A 17608-nucleotide genomic window follows, 5' to 3' on the forward strand; every position below is an offset into this window, starting at 1 on the left:
TAAGCTGCTTTTCCCTCCATACACTGAATGATTTACAGGTTTTAGGACACGATAAGATAAGAAAAGCCTTAATTGATCACTAAAGGAGAAGTTCATGTGTTGCAGCAGAACAAAGACAGAAATATGTTCAGTTAAAGTAAAAATACTTTAAAGAAAAGTGAAAAATAAACAATTAAAAGTAACATAAGAACAGAAAAAATATATACACAAGCAATTAAACTCAAAATTATATGATACCTTTTATCAAAACACACACCAAAATTATATATAATATTCAAATCAATACATGTAGTGTTATATATAGTAGTGAAGAAATATAAAGTAATAGAACAGTATAATATATTATGATAAGATAAGATTACTTGTATGTAGTTTTATTCCGCTGCTGCTTTTGTGGTCAAACTGAGAAATTAAATGAGATAAAATCAGTTTTTAATAACGTGATGTAGATTAATAACCTCTGATACTTTTACTGCAGATACTTTAAGTACATTTTGGTTCCAGTACTTTTACTCTGTGGTATTATGATCATTTTTACCCAAGTAAACACATGAAGCAGGTGTCAGGTCTTCTGATAAACTCCAGTCAAGCATCCTGATACTGAACATTAACACTTTACATCTTTATCCGCGTGTCTTATCAACAAACCATTACTTTTCCACGTGCTGATAAAGTGCCACTTTTTCATTAGCGTAATGGTCTGTGAGTCTTTTCCTGTAAGCTGTTAATTCAGCAGCGTCTCCGCAGGGAAGTCAAATCAATTCACTCTCCGGATTTATTGCGCTGCTGCTTATCAATAGTCACATCTGTGTGTGTGTGTTTCATTAATGCTTTAATGTGCTGGAACTAAAATGTTTTCCTGCTATGACACAAATTGCCTCTGAGAAAAATGTATAAAAGCCCGTTTTCTGACAGCAACACGCCAGAAGACGACGCCTGGACATTTCTCATCACCTGTTTGAGAGATTTCCTCATTTAAAGGTGAGTAAATGTTATTAAAAGTGACATTTATTGTCATTTAAGCTGCTTTTCTGTTTACTCTTCCTCTTGGATGTCTGCTTTCAGACTGCTGTATTAGGAAAGTTAAGACATTTTCTCTCCTTTTTAATTTAAATTTTCTTTCTTTTTGAGAGATTTCCTCATTTAAAGGTTAAGAAATGTTATTAAAAGTGACATTTATTGTCATTTAAGCTGCTTTTCTGTTTACTCTTCTTCTTGAATGTGAGCTTTCAGACTGCTGTATCAGGAAAGTTAAGACATTTTCTCTCATTTTTAATTTAAATTTTCTTTCTTTTTGAGAGATTTACTCATTTACAGGTCAAGAAAGGTTATTAAAAGTGACATTTATTGTCATTTAAGCTGCTTTTCTGTTTACTCCTCTTCTTGAATGTGAGCTTTCAGACTGCTGTATCAGGAAAGTTAAGACATTTTCTCTCCTTTTCTCTCATTTTTTAATATACATTTTCCATCTTTGTGCCTCTGAGTCATCATGAAGATGCTGTGTGAGCTTTTGGTCGTCTGCCTGCTCGGAGCGCTGCATGCAGAAGCAAACAGTCGGCCTGAAGAGATGAGGTTAGTCTCACAAGGCCAAAGTGACCTCTAAACGAGCTGCTTTTCCCTCCATACACTGAAGGATTTACAGGTTTTAGGACACAATAAAATAAGAAAAGCTTTAATTAATCATCAAAGGAGAAGTTAATGTGTAGCAGCAGAACAAAGACAGAAGTATGTTCAGTTAAAGTAAAAATACTTTACTACTTTATAAGAGTAATACCACCAAAATGATATGTGCTATTATAATCAATACATATAGTGTTTGCCTGTATCAATATAGAAATATAGTGCATAAAGTAATAGAACATTATAATATATTAAGATAAAATATAAATATATTTATATATTAAATATAAGTGAATACATATTTTTATACTTATATGTAAATATATTTACTTACTTATAAAGACTTTACTTTGTTCAGAGGAGCTGAAATAACACAGTGACAATACATACTCAGAGCCAAATAATTGATTAATCGACTATTTTGACGACTGATTGATCGTTTTAGTTGTTTTTCAGCTCTTGAAATGCGAGAATTTGCTTTTTTTTGTTTATATTTTTATATTTTTGAGTTTTGAGATGCCACCTCAGGCTTGAATTGTTAAGGCTGTTCCTTCAGATGAATTGATATTGAAAAGAATGAATTCATTCTGATAATAACAATATAGACTAATAGATTTATTGGTAACAGTTGGTTTTATATTTGTGTCTTCACAGTCTCACTGAGGATGAGCAGCGTGTGGGCAGGAGATACGCCGAGTCCACCATCGCCAGCGAAATCAGCAAAATCATGGATTCAATGGTGCAGAAAAACTTTGTGGACTTCCTGCTCAGCCAAAGGCAGAAAAGAAGCAGGTGAGCCGCCGAACGACTGCAGCAGATTTCAGAACAGAAACAGCAGATGTGTGTCAGTGATTCGTGCTCTCACAGGCCGGCCGCCGCTGCAGAGGAGCATCCAGAGCATCAGTGTGCACGAGGAGACAAACTTCCAGGTGAGTTTAACCTCATTTTTTTATTGTATTAACGATCCTGCCGTGTTTAATTCCTCTTGTTCTGTTTTCAGGCTCCAACACGCTGCAGTGATGCTCATCAGACCAGATGCAGATCTTCACTCTTCTGCTGCCTCCTGACAGTTTTAAATCTTTGAATATTTCTTCTGTATAATTCAAATCAACACACAGATAAATAAAGTGACTTAAAGCTAAGTGTAATAACTGGTATTGTATTTGGTTTTCTCAGAAACGTTAGATTCCATATAAACCATATTACAATCTTTAGCTACTTGTATTTTACTTCAGTCGTCTGATTCAAGGCTGCTTCATAGTTTTACTCCACTTAATTTATTCACCATGTTATTTAAACAGTATTTAGGTCTAACAGCTACAATAAGTGCTTTACTTTGGAGATGGAGGAAGTATCCTGGTATTTTACTAAGTAAAAGTACTGCTATGTTCTAAATATTTCTATGTTTTGTGTCCAAAAATCGTAATTTGCAAAATAACTAAAGTTGAGTTTAGTTTAAAAAGAACAATATTTCCATCTGAACTGTTGTGAGGTTGTGGAATGAAGTGGCATAAAAAGATTAAATTCTACCGCAGCACAGAACTTATAACTACTTAGAAAGTCCTGCATTCAAAATGTTGCTCAAGTAAAAGTACAAAAGTACACAGACAACAATATAAGTGTTTCACTTTTATACTATTAGTTTATTGTTATTTTGGTTTAATTTTTAATTCATCAGTTTGACTGTTTAACACACAGTTTAGCATGGATAAATATCAACATTATAGACACATTTATTGAAGCAAATCAAGAGTAAAGATTGACCTAATGTGCTCCTGTCTTAGTGCTACTTTCACATTAGCTTTAAATTCACTTTTGTGGGAAAAAGTGGGAATGAACGGTACATTTTACTTGCACGTAAGGAGAATAAAATCTAATTTTGGTACAGTTCAATAGTCATAGATGTTGAAGATAGTTGTGAGCAGCTACACATATTTGTGTTTAGGAGGAAAATAAACGTTTTGATGTAAACAAGTTATTTTATCTGCATTTTATTTTTAGTTTTTAACTCTTCATTTCTTGTGCAGTGTCTCTTGACTCTTTGCTTTTTATTTATTGATTTATTTTTTTGTCACTGTTGTATTTTCCCAGTTTGAATTTTACATTATTTCTGTGTATTAAGTATTTAAAATATTTCTGGCCTGCAGTTTTTCTCCGAGACGCGAGGGGGCGGTATAACATCAACATCTGACGTCACCAACCAGGAAGTACTTTACTTCCGTGTAATCAAAATGGAAACAGCTGTGCAACTGTAGCTTTATTTATCTCACATGTCAACCTAAGTTTGCCTGAAACTGTACTTTTCTGCCATTTTGGGGTCTAATTTACAACCGTATCTCTCTTTTAAAAGCTAGGGTTAATTAAGAAGAGAGTATCGAGCGGGAAATTGTGAGAACTGGTGAAAAAAAACACGAAGTTTTGTCGCAGCTAGCTTGAGTTTAGCCTCTAGCTACAATTTTAAAATTATATTTCCTGACTTTACTCTGTGATAAAGGCGCTCGTAGTTTAGATTCCCTGCTTACATTTTTGCACCAGGCAGCGAAATGCATCGCAGGGGTGTGGGTGCGGGAGCTATCGCCAAGAAGAAGCTGGCAGAGGTACAGAAAGAGTCACTGAGCATTTGTGTTTCCACATTAACTAACTCATTTAGTTTAAATACTTAAATGTCTCACTTTGGATTTGTTTTTCTTCTGTTCAGGCCAAATATAAGGAGAGAGGAACAGTTCTGGCAGAGGACCAAATTGTCCAAGTGAGTTCTTACCCAAACAGAAATGACTATTATTGGTGTTTTATTGTGACTCGTTAATATTTGCTTTTGTTTTTATCTGCTCGTATTTACAGTCCCTGCCTCCAAATCTGTAGCTGCCACTTATTTATTGTGTCTGTTTGGCTTTAGTCTATTGATTTAATCTATGTTAGATGGTGCTGGATGCTGTACACATTATCAAACTCTATCAAACCTACTTGATTTGAAATATTTCACTCGACCGTTTTTGTTTTTCTGCCAGATGTCTAAGCAGCTGGAGACCTTCAAGTCCAACCTGGAGGAGTTTGCCAGCAAACACAAACAAGAAATCCGAAAGAGCTCACAGTTCAGGGTTCAGTTTCAGGAAATGTGTGCCACCATTGGAGTTGATCCACTTGCTTGTGAGAAATATTTGAAATATAATCTGTGAAGATAAACATATTTTAAGGTCATATGTGTTGTAAAGTTGAAAATAATGTTTAATCTTGTTTTTTCCTCAGCTGGCAAAGGTTTTTGGTCTGAGATGCTCGGCGTAGGTGACTTCTATTACGAGCTCGGTGTACAGATTGTTGAAGTGTGCCTGGCCCTGAAACACAGGAATGGAGGTGTGTATTTGCACCTTCTCTCCCTCCTATTGTGTGTTTTCCCTCTCGTGCTCCTGAGCAGCTGATTATTCGCCGGCCCTGCATCTATTTACAGTGTTTTATGCTTTCTTTTTTTTTTTCTTCTGACGATGGTGGTCTGGTAGTCCAGTTTAGTTTGGTTCGAGCCCAGTGTGTGGTTGGTCCAGATTTCTTCCATTCTTTCTATTCTTTTTGGCCAGGCCCCCCAGACTCCCTCAGTTTTGGTTAATTTTTGTTCCTAAACCTTTTTTTTGTATATTATAGTATAACTCGGGTGTTGAATGACATAAAAAGCAAGTAGACAGTTAATCAAAACAAAAAAACACACAGACAAGTCAAATTACTAATTTAAAAAGCAGCTCGTGTCAGTTTCAGTGGCTCAGATCCACCAGTAACCTGCTGAATTTAGGATATTGATGCACTTTGGGATAAATGACTTTTTGAATATATATTTAGTAGCTGGAGGGACTCTGCAGGAGAGGGGGTGTGAGCTGTCTGCCAGGATCCTTCTCCCTTTCTTCCTGGTCCTCTGTGCAAACAGCTCAGTCAGGGCCTTTTGGGATTTGTCCACTACCTTGTTCACCATGATGATTTATTCTTAGATCTACAGTTTAGGTGACTCTATCAGGCAGGAAGGTGAAAAGTTAACAGGCCTGCTTTTAGTGTTATGTCATCTCTTTGTTACTTTTCTTCTCTTTTAGTTTTTTACAGCTTTAATATTTGAAAGTATTTATATTTGTATGGTTTTGCAGTGTTTTATGTTTCCTCGTTCTTCTGACTTTTCTCTTCTTTGTTTTTGCGTCTTTTGTTTTCTCTCTTTAACTTTTTTATCTTAACTTCTCCATTAAGTCTGCCTCGCTGTTTCTGGTCTCACTGTTGCTTTGTTACTCCTTGAGTATCCTGCTTTGCTTTGTTTGTCAAAGCACTTTGTAAACTCTGTTCTTAAAGAATTATTTATTTTCTTTCAGGCCTTATTACTTTGGATGAACTACATCACAGAGTACTGAAGGGAAGAGGGAAATACGCTCAGGATGTGAGCCAGTGAGTGTCACTAACTGAATAATTCATATATCAGAGAAAATTCAAATGTTCTGTTTCCTCACTTGTCTAAACATCATATTTGGATCATTTAATGGCCGTGTGCTGGTCGTATGACTATTAAAATCATTAACTATGTGCCTCCCAGAGACGACTTGGTGAGAGCCATAAAGAAGCTGAAGGTGATGGGGAACGGCTTTGGGATGATTCCTGTTGGTGGTTCGTACTTGGTCCAGTCAGTCCCAGCGGAGCTCAACATGGACCACACAGTAGTTCTGCAGCTGGCCGAGGTAAGACACAGTTAATTATATATAAGATAAGATGAGATATTCCTTTATTGGTCCCACGATATAACGTGTTTTTACCACAAATCACAATGTGCTCTGATTGTTAACTCTAACTTTTTATATCTCCCCCTTCTTTTTTTTAATATAAGGACTTTAACCTACTTTGTTGAAAAATCAACGTGACAGCATTGATGGCGTTTCTAAATGATCCCAAACCTACTTGGTCGTTTCTCTCCTGTAATTCTTTACAGAACTGATATATCAACCTCATGTCCTGTTATTTTTAACTGTGAATGGATCCAGTAGGGCTGTAAAAGATATTACTAAATACTACAGAAATCTACACTGTAGCTATTAAAAAAAAAATTAAATTTGAATTTTACCATTGATCAGACCAGTAAAAAATCTTCGTTCACAATGATCGTCAGTAAAAGCCAGTGGTTCTCGACCAAAAACTTTTCACTGTACAGAAAAATAAATTAATGATATTAGAAAACTAATGGAAAGTAAAATAGGATAATTAAAAAAAAATATGGTTAATTATAGAAAACTTTAAGAACCACTAAATTGAATAGATAAAATATAATAATAAATAGATGTTGTAGCTGAAGTCTGTCACTTGATGTCACTATTTTCCACCTGGCTGCTGTCCTCCACTTGTTTTGCCGCCATAGTGAGAAGGAAAAGAGGTTTTTGCAGCTCGGTTGTTGATGTTTCTGCCAAGTTTGAATGAAACAATCACAGAGACTTAACTTAAACCGTATGGTTGAATTCCAAACAAAGCATTTTAACAGATGCAGCGACTAATCTTACAGCTCGTCTTGTCTGAAAAAAGGGGCTCGTTATCCCAAAAAGAGAGATCATGTCCGTCTTTCTTTGTTCATGTGTAGAAAAAGGGCTTCGTCACAGTGAGCGAGGTCAAGGAGAGTCTGAAGTGGGAGAAGGAGCGGGCTTGTCACGTCCTGGTAAGTGCACATCGGCTCCTCCTGCTCTAACACATAAAAGACTTTGAATTCAGTATTAAAAGAGTCCTAAATGTTTTCTTTTGCCTGCAGTTGGCAGCAATGTTAGTTGTTATTTAACTGGATGATCCATCGTTATATTTTCTGCTGTTTATCCTGCTCAATGTTGGGTTCATTTAATTGATTATGTCATTGAGAACTGTGTAGAATTAGTCCCTTAATAGATTAGTTAATTGTCTGAAAATGAACCAGCAACTATTTTACTAACTGATTAAACATTTCAGTTTCTTATAGGCAAAAATGCCAAATTTCAGCTTCTCAAATGAGAGGGTTTGCTTCTTTTCTTTGTCATGTATGACAGTAAATACAACATTTAAAACAAAGCATTAAAACTGGCCCAGTGAAAGCTATTTCTTGTTTTGTTTTTCTTACATTTTATAGACTAATAGATTAATAGATTAGTTGATAATGTTGTTTCCCTTGAATTATTGTTCCATACTGCTGGTTAATATCTTTAGGCCGTATAGTCTTTTTCGATCACACTTTTAAAGGATGGATGATACACTCATGAATAAGGTATTTAATCGCACTCTGAGGTTTAGATGTAAGTTTGTCAACCCTTCAGAAAGTCACCTCCACCTCCTCCGTCATGTTTCCAGGATCACCTGTTGAAAGAAGGTTTGGCTTGGCTCGACTCTCAGGCAGCCGGAGAAGCTCAGTACTGGCTCCCCGCTCTCTTCTCTGAGCTGACCTCCCGTGACGTCACGCCAGAGGAGGCCAATCAGATGACACCTTAAGGAGCCGACGGCCGCTCCAGAGGGGTGTTGGTAAACAAAATGTTCCTGGTGGGACGGCTCATGTGACTGAGTTGGCTGGTTCACTGGGGCTGGCAGGCGGGGCGAATTCCCTCTGAGGACATTTTCTGGACACAAGGAGGGAAAACTTTTCTCGTCTGGCTCTCCTCGGTGACATCTATGCACCGAAAGAAGTTTGGTTTCCTCTACACTGCATGTGAAATCCAGTGTGAGAGCTTCTGTCTTCTTGCTGGTGTCACGGTTTGTGTGTGTGTGTGTTTAAGGATAATTCTCCATGTACAGAAAACTGCTTAACTTTTCATGTATAAACAATAACTTTAACAATAACTGCTATTGTTTCAGCACTTACATTTATTCATTTGAAATAACTTTTGGCATAAATTCAATTGTTATATTCCGTAACTTCATATTAGCAATTAATTCCATTTATATACATTTTAAAATCAAGAGGAACTTGCAAAAATAAACAAACTGATATTATCTGGTTATAGTAGAGCTACATTATGAGTAATATATTTTAATTGTGCCAGCTTTATTTCACTTTATCTTCCAAAGCATACCGTAGATAGTTGAGGTGAATATAATCACTGAAACCACACACACACACACACACACACACACACACACACACACTGAGGGACCTTTCAAATGGTCCAGTTGTGTGCTAATCCACTGCAGACCTTTCAAAACCATCTCCACTTTTAAAAGCAACCCCTGTGCAATGATGAGATAACATCTGACCAGAATAAATGAGGACGTGATGTTCGCTCTGGATTACACAACTCAGGTTTCAAGGCTCTGCCAGCTGATTCTTGCTGCATACTGGACGTATGATGGACACTAAAAGGCTGCGTAACAGGTAGGAACCTCCCCCAAAACCTCAGTATGCTTTGGAAAATGATTAACAGTGATGTAAAGTATTTGTAGTAAATAAGTGAAAATATGCAGAAATGTCAATATTGTTCTTTACAACATGTTTAAAGATGAAACCCGCCCGCTCTCACAGCTCGTGGCCGTAGACGTGATCTTCATACACCGACTGCTCCATGTTGTCACAGATCATCGTGCAGAAGGGACAAACTTTGTGACTCTGCTCGTGCTGCTCCAGCTCCTCTCGGGTTATGAAAGGGAAGATCTCCTGGCAGTGACGACACACCAGCGCCTGCTGGGAACAGAAATAGGGACGGCGCATTAGCAGCGGTAACAAAATAGGTATTGGATTATGTTTTAAGTCCGCTTCGAAAATAAACTGTAAACAGATGAGTCACTCTCAGGCTCATGTGTGAATATTTTGAGACCACGCTGGGGAGGAGTTTTCTCGTGAGTGTTTACTCTGGAAGTCCAGTGACAAATCATTGGTGGTCCAATATGCAAGAAAACTAATTTAAGTACCCTCTAGGCCGATCCAATACGCAAGAAAACGTGATAAAGAGCCATCCAGGGTGAATCAATGTGCAAGAAAATGTGATTATGTGCAAGAAAACAAATCTAAGTGCCCTCTAGGGTGGTCCAATGTGCAAGAAGATGCGAAAAACTGCCCTTTAGGATGGACAAATGTGCCAAAAAACATAATGAAGTGCCCTCAAGGGAGGTCCAATGTGCAAGGAAATGCGAAAAAGTGTCATCTTGGGTGCTTTTATAATGGAGAAAACATGAGGCGGTGCTATAAAGTCTGCACTACGTGCTGGAAAAAGGGTTTCACCCTCTAGTCAGTCTGAGTCTGCCACTGTTGGGTCCTGCTGCTTTGAGCTAAATGACTGTTAGTCATCACTTCTACCATTTTTACAGCTTGTTCATAGTGTCACAGACAAATGTGTAAAGGGCTTCTTAGCGAACACAATGACTGGAAAGATTAGAGGAAGAACCTCCAAATAAATGTCCAGCGACAGCTCACTGACAACATATATAAGCGATGGGACAGGTGAGGCTGACTTACCTCTTCCTCTGGGTCTGCAGCGCTCCCTGCAAGAGGAGGGAAATCTATTAATACCACATAATTAAAACAATCTGGATTATTCTCTTTATCAGAGACGCTTGTCCATCTTTGCCGCCGTCTATCGATTATATCAAGTAACCAGACATGTTGCTATTAGTAATTTACATTCCTTTGAGCACGAGCTAATATAGCTAATAGTCTAATATCTCAAAATCAGGTAAGAGAATATAAACATCACAAGGGGAAAGAGGGAAAATGTTTCAGGTTTTATTTTGTGGTTTGAGTGAAAAATATACTGTTATTTACATTGTATGGTTGTTTTCTGCTTTGAAAAGGGGAAAAAGTAGTTCCCACCTGAGGCTGTGACTCACCTATGGTTTCATACAGGTGCTCGGCCTGTTCTGGCGTCTCTTCCTGCTGCTGCTGGGGGTGTGAGGGGTTCATGCCGGCTGGGGGAGCCGCGTGGTACTCGGCATAAAGCGTCCGCAGCCCCTCGATATCACTAACGAGGTTCTGTCGGAGTAAATACACCTGAGCAAAGGAGCGTCTAGAAATCACAGAACCGCCCTTTGAATCTTTGGCCGTGTTCGTGTGAACGCACCTGGTTTTCTCTCAGAAGCTCGTCTTTCTCGTGTCTGGTGAGCGTGATCACGTGGTCCTTCTCCTCTATGGTGCCGTCTTTGTCTGCGATCAGTTCATGTAACTCTCTGAGCTGCAGCTGTAAAAACAAAATAACACAACAAAAGGAAGGAAACCTCAGTTTATTCACCGTGTGGACGCTGGACGTTATGTGTGATTGTTGAATCTAATGATTACTGTTTACTGTTTCTTACCTTCATTACTAGTTTTATCATATTTTTTCTTTGTTTCTGAATTATTTCTTGTTTAAGTTTAAGTTTGGCACTAGGATGTTTAACTTGTTATATAAATTATATTATTACTAGTTTAGTTTTTCTTCTTGAACACAGTGTGTTTATACTATAAAGCGACTGTTTATTTATCTATTGAAGGTTGAAGGGCAAAGCAAGAATTCCATTGTGTGGTGAAACTTGTTTTTATCTGAACATTTGACTATAAAATTATTTAATTAAATATATATATGTATTATATATAATACATATATATATATATATAAACAGACTTCACTCCTCTGGTTTCAAGCTTTTCACCTGATTTTGGAACCTGGCTGCAGGGATTTGCTCCTGATCTTTAAAAACACATTTATTTTCTTCGGCTTTCTCCAGTTTATCTTTTGGGTGGTTCACTTATTTCTGCTTGGGTTTAAATATCATCTTCTCTAACTCACAGGCTCCCTTTTTCTCCTTGTAAAGCTCTTCTGATTTGAAAGTTGCTACCTGACCATGGTTTGCTTTACTTGCTAGTCATGCATGGTGGTATTCTCATCTTGAATCAGGAAGTTGATTTCCACAAACTATTGTCTAAAATACAATTCCAATAGAATTAAGATTTCCCATCATGGAGTTAAAGTGAGTAAATCAAGCCCAGAGCAAAAGTACACAACCTGTCCACATACGTTTGTACGCCTAAACTTGATTTTGTCAGATGCTCAAGTTCACCTCCAGTTTGTTATTTTTCCGTTGTTCCTGCTCAAACGTGGAGACCAAAGTCTCCAGCTGCTGCTTGACTTGCAGCAGCTCTCCCTCCACATGCTCGGCTCGTCTCCTGGCGTTTTTGGACTCCTTCTTCTCGGCCGCCAGCTTCGCCTGAGTGTCCTGCAGCTGGCCGGCAAGAGTCTGACACCGCACCTGACGAGGACATTTTCAAAGGTGCTTGATTGTAAAAGGCACGTTTTCAAGGTTAGAAAAAGGCTTGAATTTGAATCAGACGCCCTGAAAACAAATCTGGTGTTTCAGCTACACAATCAACTATGTAAACCAGAAATCTTTTAATATTTGAAATGAAATAATTATGTGTTACACTTTAGATATGATGATAAAGGCTTTGAGAGTAAGGACACTTAGGTACCTTGAAAGTGCTTGAATGTTCTTCTTGAATGTTTTTAACTCCTTTTACCTTTAGATCGTCATCTGGAGAGGTGTGCGGTGTCTCCTGCTGCGACAGCCTCCTACACAACTCCTGGTTCTCTCTCTTCACGTCGTCCACGCTGTGAGCGAGGCTTTTCAACTGTTGCAGCTCCGCGGAGAGCCTCGCGTTCTCCTTCTCACTGCTCTGAAGGTCAACCTGCCAGAGGTGAGCGCTTTACACATTTGAAATCGGGAACAAAGGTCTCATCTGGACATCTGAGCGTTCATAATGACATGCAGTTCATTCTGGAATGTTATTTATATCTGCTTTATTTTTCTTATCGTCAAGAAATTAATCAAAAGACCAAAACTGACAATGAATAGATCCGACTAACAAGTATCATCTGAGTATCAAAGCCTGATATATCATCTTCCTCTGCGCCACTATATATTTAAACTATTAAACTATATATTTGTTTAGTTTAGTATAGTAAGAGTGTTTTCATGGGACTTGGTATCATTCTTGAGCGTTGCACAGTAAAGTAGACTCACCTGCAGGAGCTGGATGCCGTCTTGTATGTTGAACATCTCTCTTTCGTCTTCTCGGACTTTGGATTTTAGCCTAAAACACAAATATTGACAGCCGTTAATGGCCACAAAGCATCATGCAGCATGTTCTCAAAGCTGTCATCTACTGTAACAACAAGTACAGACTAGAATTACTGACTTGTGATTGTACATCTCTGCCAACCGTTTACATTCACGTCTGTCCAGACTCAAGATTAGTGTTCAGTGAAATATCTCCCCTTATGTTCCTGAGTCATCGTGGCCAGAAAAGTGCTCTTGCAGAATATTATGTCGCCACAGTAAAAAATGAGACCTAAAATGAGTCACAGGGACCTTTTTACCTTTAACCACCAAAATCTAATCAGCTCATCTTTGAGTCCACGTGGATGTTTGTGCCAAATCTGAAGAAATTCTCTGGAGGCGTTCCTCACGAGAGTGGGACAGACAGGTGCATGTTTGGACAACGTGAAAACGGAGGAATAAAAAGTGCAGAACTTGACTCACATGGAAATCTCTGCACTTTGAGCCTCCACCCCCCCCCTCAGCTCCTCCCGCTCTTCTTTCAGCTGCTTGATCTTCATCAAGGCTCGGTCGTACTTCTCCTGCGTGTGCATGAAAAAAAACAAAACAAAACATGTAACAAAGATTTTGTGGGAGCCTTTAACATTTAAAGTGATCTCACCTCCTTGTGTCTTGATGCTAAACATTGTTTCTCCTGCTCAGCTGTATCACGCTGCTGCATCTCCATCTGCTTCGTCATTTGGGTCAACATCTCCTCCTAGCAGTGACATCCAAGTTAGCTTTCAACACGGTAGCAGAGTTCAGGTTTCACACGAGGACTGAACACAAACCTTTAAGTGGTCCTTTTCCTTCAGCTGTTGCTCTAAGGCACTCTTTAAGTTTTCACTTTGTTCCTTGGTTTGTCCCAGTTCTTTGACCAGTTTAAAGATTTCTCTCTCTTTCTGTTCATTCTGCTCCTGTAGAAACGAAACCACACTGTGTCAAATATCAAAGTTCAGTTCCTCTTTGACTGTTTTCTCTATTGTGCAATGAGCGAATGTGTTCAATACCACTCAGATGCTGTGATAAACCAAACAGACCTTCAGGCCAGCGGCTTCTTGCTGTTCCTGCTGTAGAACTTGTTTTAAGGTTTCCTTTTCCTCCATTATCTGATTCAACTGTTTCTGCAGTTCAGCCTTCTCACGGACGCTCAGTTCGACCTGTTCCTGGGTTCAACAAAAGCATTATGTCAACATAAAGCTTTATTTACCTTTGCCTGAACACTGACATCTGTTTTCATTAGATAAACTGAGCTCTAATCACCAGCCAGTAACCCCTCTGCAGGTTTAAAACACATTTACAAGTCATATATTGTCCATTTAAATACCTGTGTTGTAATAACCAGGAGGTCATCGTCCGGGCTGCTCTCCATGCTTTGCTCCGCCGGGTTTCTAAAGCAGAAAGGAGTGCTGGCTCCTCGCACTTGGCCGCTGCTGTCGACGTAGCAGAACTGGTAGAACTCGACCTCGTCCTTGGGCAGGTAGTAATCTGAGGGGGGGGGCAAGAGCAGAGCCGGAAAATCAGAAAGTCAGACAACGGTGAAAAAGTGCACGTAACAATATGTTAAAAACCCAACATAAGGCAGAGAAAAGCATTTCAGGAGAAGAATTTTTGGCATTTTTGCTGAATAAATACTTGTAAAGATGAACTGATAATTAAAAATGTTGCTGGTTTACTTTCTATCAATCCACCAATCAATAAATAACCACTGAGCTCCCGACATTTGTTCATTTTTGGCTAAATCCTAACCTCACGTTCAGGTGTGCAGACACGTGAGAAAGCAGGAATGAAACTGTGTCCTGAAACTAAATGGAATACAGCCATTGTTCATGTTATTAACAGAGCTGCAACATTTGATCGATTAGTTGTCGACTATTAAATCAACCACCAATGATTCTGATCATTTATTAATCGCTTTGAGTCATTTTTGACGGAGAAAAGTCAAAATTATTTGATGCCAGCGTCTTAAATGTGAATATTTTCTGGTTTCTTTCCTCCTTTGTGACAGTTAACTGAATATTTTCGGGTTGTGGAACAAACAAGACGTTTGAGGTTTGAGCTGATCGATTAGTCAATAAAATAATCAACAGATTAAACAGCAATGAACACAAATGCTGGTTGAAACCCTAGTTATTAGTTACACTAGTTATTAATTTGAGTATAATTAGTTGTGACTCTATTTACTGTCCAAGTAGCTGGAAATAACTTCTCTCATTTCTAGTTTTTTACGACACAAGAAAAGTATAAACACTTTGTATGAAAATGTAAAATAGTAGAAAGTGGCATCAATATAGATGATTATAGTTATTTTCTGGCTACAATCTTTGTTTGAAAACAGAGTTACAACTTAGGAAATAGGTGGAAAATCATGTTTTATTGTGCAGCAGGAGAGAAAATAGTATTTAAGTATTAGTGTCGTTAAATGGCTTAATGGGTTTTTTCAGAGATCGACAAAGATGTATATGTATCTCCTAGAAACCTGAGCTGAGGTGGGGTCGGGATAAATAAATAAATATAAAGGTTGCAAGACAATTAAAGGGAAAAATAAGCAAAAATGTGTTTACTTTTTAAGGCTTTTTCGACATCCATGGGGCCTAAAATGTATCTGAGAAGAAAAGCTACTAATTGATTAGTAATAATTAGACAATATTTTACTTTCAGAGGATCAGAAGACAAAAAATGTGGGAAAAATCCACCAAAAAGACTCTGAAACTGTAAATATCTGTGAGTTGTGAGCAACTGGAGAGCAGACGGACCTTGCTCAGCGAGATGTAAAACAACATATGACACCAGATATGACGGCGGTGAGCCAGAGGATCAGATCTATATCATGTCAGCTCATAAAAACAGATTTAAGAGCCTCAACTGTTTACACATTAATCCCTCAGAGATGGTGTCTTACCCTTAAAAGCAGCTTGGCTTGTCACAGACTGCCCTGCAGCATCCTGGCATGACTCCACCCACACAAAGGTATGATAATCCTTTGTTGAGCTCCACCCGACCTGTGCAGGAAAAGTTGGAGACAGAAATTAAATTAGATTAAATTGCACCAAACCTGATGCAAAATCAGGTTTTGATGCCGTTTCCTCACCTTGAATATGCCCACCCAGTCCCTGGAGGTGGGCTGGAGGTCGGCAGTGAGGGTGTAGCTGCAGGTGACGTGGGTTGAAGGTGGGTATGAGTGAGGGATGTCCGTGAACACCACCTGGGAGAAGGTGCGCGCCGGGGCTGCTGGCTCCGTGGAGCTCTCCATGCTGCTCCAGTCTGCCAGTGAACACAGAAAGACTGACGGTGAAACAACATCTCAGGAGTGTGACTGATGACCGCAGGTGCCGTAAGACGACCTGTGCTATGACAGAGAGCAGCACCGGTGTTTTTATTCGCCGCCTGCTTCCTGTTGTTGTCGGTTTTCTGCTTTTAGCGCATTTGCACTCTCGATTTCCAACTCGATTACGCATCCAGAAACAACTCAAAGACACACTTTCTCAAAGCTGACAAGATTTAAATGCTCCATTAAAACGCCTCCCTTCCCCAGGAGATGATATTTAATCTGTTTATGCAAACTTTTAAAGGCACTTGGCTTTAAAATTAAGGCATTAAAATAAAGAAACCGAAAGTAAAAAAAAAAGGCCACACCTAAAACATTATATTGTTTACTTCCAAAGACAGTTGGGTTTTTGCTATAATCTCCTCTAGCAGAGCTAAAACAGATGAAATGTTGGGATAAACACATTAAACTCACATGATTGCTGTCACAGCCTCGACACTGACGTCCGCTTGTCAGACCAGCCGCTGTGATGCCTTCAGGGGCTCCTCAGACTCCCTTGTATCACGAGGCCCGTAAATGCGACACATCACAAATGAGGGGCGGACTCGGGGCTGTCTGAGGGGCAGGGACAGAAAAAAAAATAATAGTAAATAATGATAATGATAAAAAAAAATGTCACCTTTGTACAGAAAGTCGTGATGCATTTAGTTCCAAACCCTGGTTAACATAAAATGGTTAAAATAGTTAATTATGTGACTCTTGATTACTAAAACTCTGTAAAAACACACTGGTAAATATTAACTATTTAGCATTTATGACTGCCTATGTGGTGTTTTCTCCACCCTAAAGGACACTTTATCAGGTTTTATTGCACTCTGGGCCACGTCATGATGTTTTAGGTACCATAGGAGCAGCTTTTCTGGATCCAAACTGATCCTCTTTAACATTGTTTTAAAACCAATTCATCTTATAGGAACAAATTTTACTTTTTTTATTTATCTAAAATCAGTAATCCTTATTTTAGTTTCTGCTATTTCCTGCATTGTTGAAAAAAATGCTACACACTTTTTTTTGTGCCTCTTAGACGTTTTTTCTATATTTTCTATGTACTGGCATTTACAAATAAATAAATAATAAATAACAAAAATAGGTATTCTCAGTTGGCCCACAGGCGGCATGGATACTTAAAATAATTGTGTTGCTGTTTAAAAAACACAAATCAACATCTAATTGATAAAAAGTAAAAAGAAAAGTAGACATGAAGCAGACAATCCCAGCTGGTGTAGGTTCATGTACACTCAAATCGAAGACATGTAGTCTTGTGTCCGATTGTCCATAAAAGCATCACACGTTGCATTGTGGGAAACGTAGTTCGCTTTAACAACTCACTCCTTCTTTTCTTCTGCAGCGTGAAATAAAAACACAAGAGGGAGCCAAACTGTCGTGAAACCGATGCTGTTCTGTAAACCTGCTTTATGAAACTTATTAATCTGTAAATATTGAATATTGGTGAAGTTTAGCCTCAATGTTATGTTGGATTTGTTGGTTGGTCAGATTTTAGCACTTTTACTGAAAAGTGAAAAGATTAAAAAGATTTTAGTAGTGAAATACAAACACACTCCAAATCTAAGAAGGCTGTCCTCCCCTCTCTCTGTTGTTCTCTGCATAAACTAGTAGCATATTGTTAATAAATTATATTTG

At 38.4% G+C, this 17608-nt stretch overlaps 2 protein-coding genes across 3 annotated transcripts; one reads left to right on the forward strand and one right to left on the reverse strand.

The window, feature by feature from the left end:
- Positions 1–4002: 4002 nt before the first annotated feature.
- On the forward strand, positions 4003–8418 carry snf8 (SNF8 subunit of ESCRT-II). Its single transcript, XM_070852008.1, has 8 exons — positions 4003–4217; positions 4319–4369; positions 4629–4767; positions 4867–4971; positions 5958–6030; positions 6176–6317; positions 7205–7279; positions 7936–8418. Exons 1-8 carry the CDS (start codon positions 4164–4166, stop codon positions 8071–8073), a joined length of 777 nt encoding a protein of 258 aa, XP_070708109.1. The 5' UTR covers positions 4003–4163; the 3' UTR covers positions 8074–8418.
- Positions 8419–8424: 6 nt separating this feature from the next.
- calcoco2 (calcium binding and coiled-coil domain 2) lies at positions 8425–16472 on the reverse strand. Of its 2 annotated transcripts, none has more exons than XM_070852005.1 (15): positions 16382–16472; positions 15731–15903; positions 15542–15641; positions 13967–14127; positions 13680–13805; positions 13431–13556; positions 13262–13357; positions 13084–13181; positions 12565–12634; positions 12062–12229; positions 11605–11793; positions 10629–10745; positions 10399–10540; positions 10028–10053; positions 8425–9253 (listed from the first exon to the last, which is right to left on the reverse strand). In XM_070852005.1, exons 2-15 carry the CDS (start codon positions 15890–15892, stop codon positions 9092–9094), a joined length of 1743 nt encoding a protein of 580 aa, XP_070708106.1. In that variant the 5' UTR covers positions 15893–15903; positions 16382–16472; the 3' UTR covers positions 8425–9091. The 2 variants fall into 2 exon arrangements, with proteins under 2 accessions (XP_070708106.1, XP_070708105.1); XM_070852004.1 differs by having other exon boundaries at positions 8425–9256.
- Positions 16473–17608: the final 1136 nt, after the last annotated feature.

This window comes from Pempheris klunzingeri, chromosome 20, assembly GCF_042242105.1.
Source record: "Pempheris klunzingeri isolate RE-2024b chromosome 20, fPemKlu1.hap1, whole genome shotgun sequence".
Lineage (NCBI taxonomy): Eukaryota > Metazoa > Chordata > Actinopteri > Acropomatiformes > Pempheridae > Pempheris > Pempheris klunzingeri.

What these genes read in the sequence shown, in the direction of transcription:
- snf8 (XM_070852008.1), top strand. Translation starts at nt 4,164, where the DNA reads ATGCATCGCAGGGGTGTGGGTGCGGGAGCTATCGCCAAGAAGAAGCTG. An exon ending in CAGAGGACCAAATTGTCCAA is followed by an intron (nt 4,370 to 4,628) that starts GTGAGTTCTTAC and finishes TTTTTCTGCCAG; the next exon opens with ATGTCTAAGCAGCTGGAGAC. An exon ending in TGGAGTTGATCCACTTGCTT is followed by an intron (nt 4,768 to 4,866) that starts GTGAGAAATATT and finishes TTTTTTCCTCAG; the next exon opens with CTGGCAAAGGTTTTTGGTCT.
- calcoco2 (XM_070852004.1), bottom strand. Translation starts at nt 15,892, where the DNA reads ATGGAGAGCTCCACGGAGCCAGCAGCCCCGGCGCGCACCTTCTCCCAG. An exon ending in TAGCATCAAGACACAAGGAG is followed by an intron (nt 13,182 to 13,261) that starts GTGAGATCACTT and finishes ATGCACACGCAG; the next exon opens with GAGAAGTACGACCGAGCCTT. An exon ending in GGAAAAATAACAAACTGGAG is followed by an intron (nt 10,746 to 11,604) that starts GTGAACTTGAGC and finishes TTGTTTTTACAG; the next exon opens with CTGCAGCTCAGAGAGTTACA.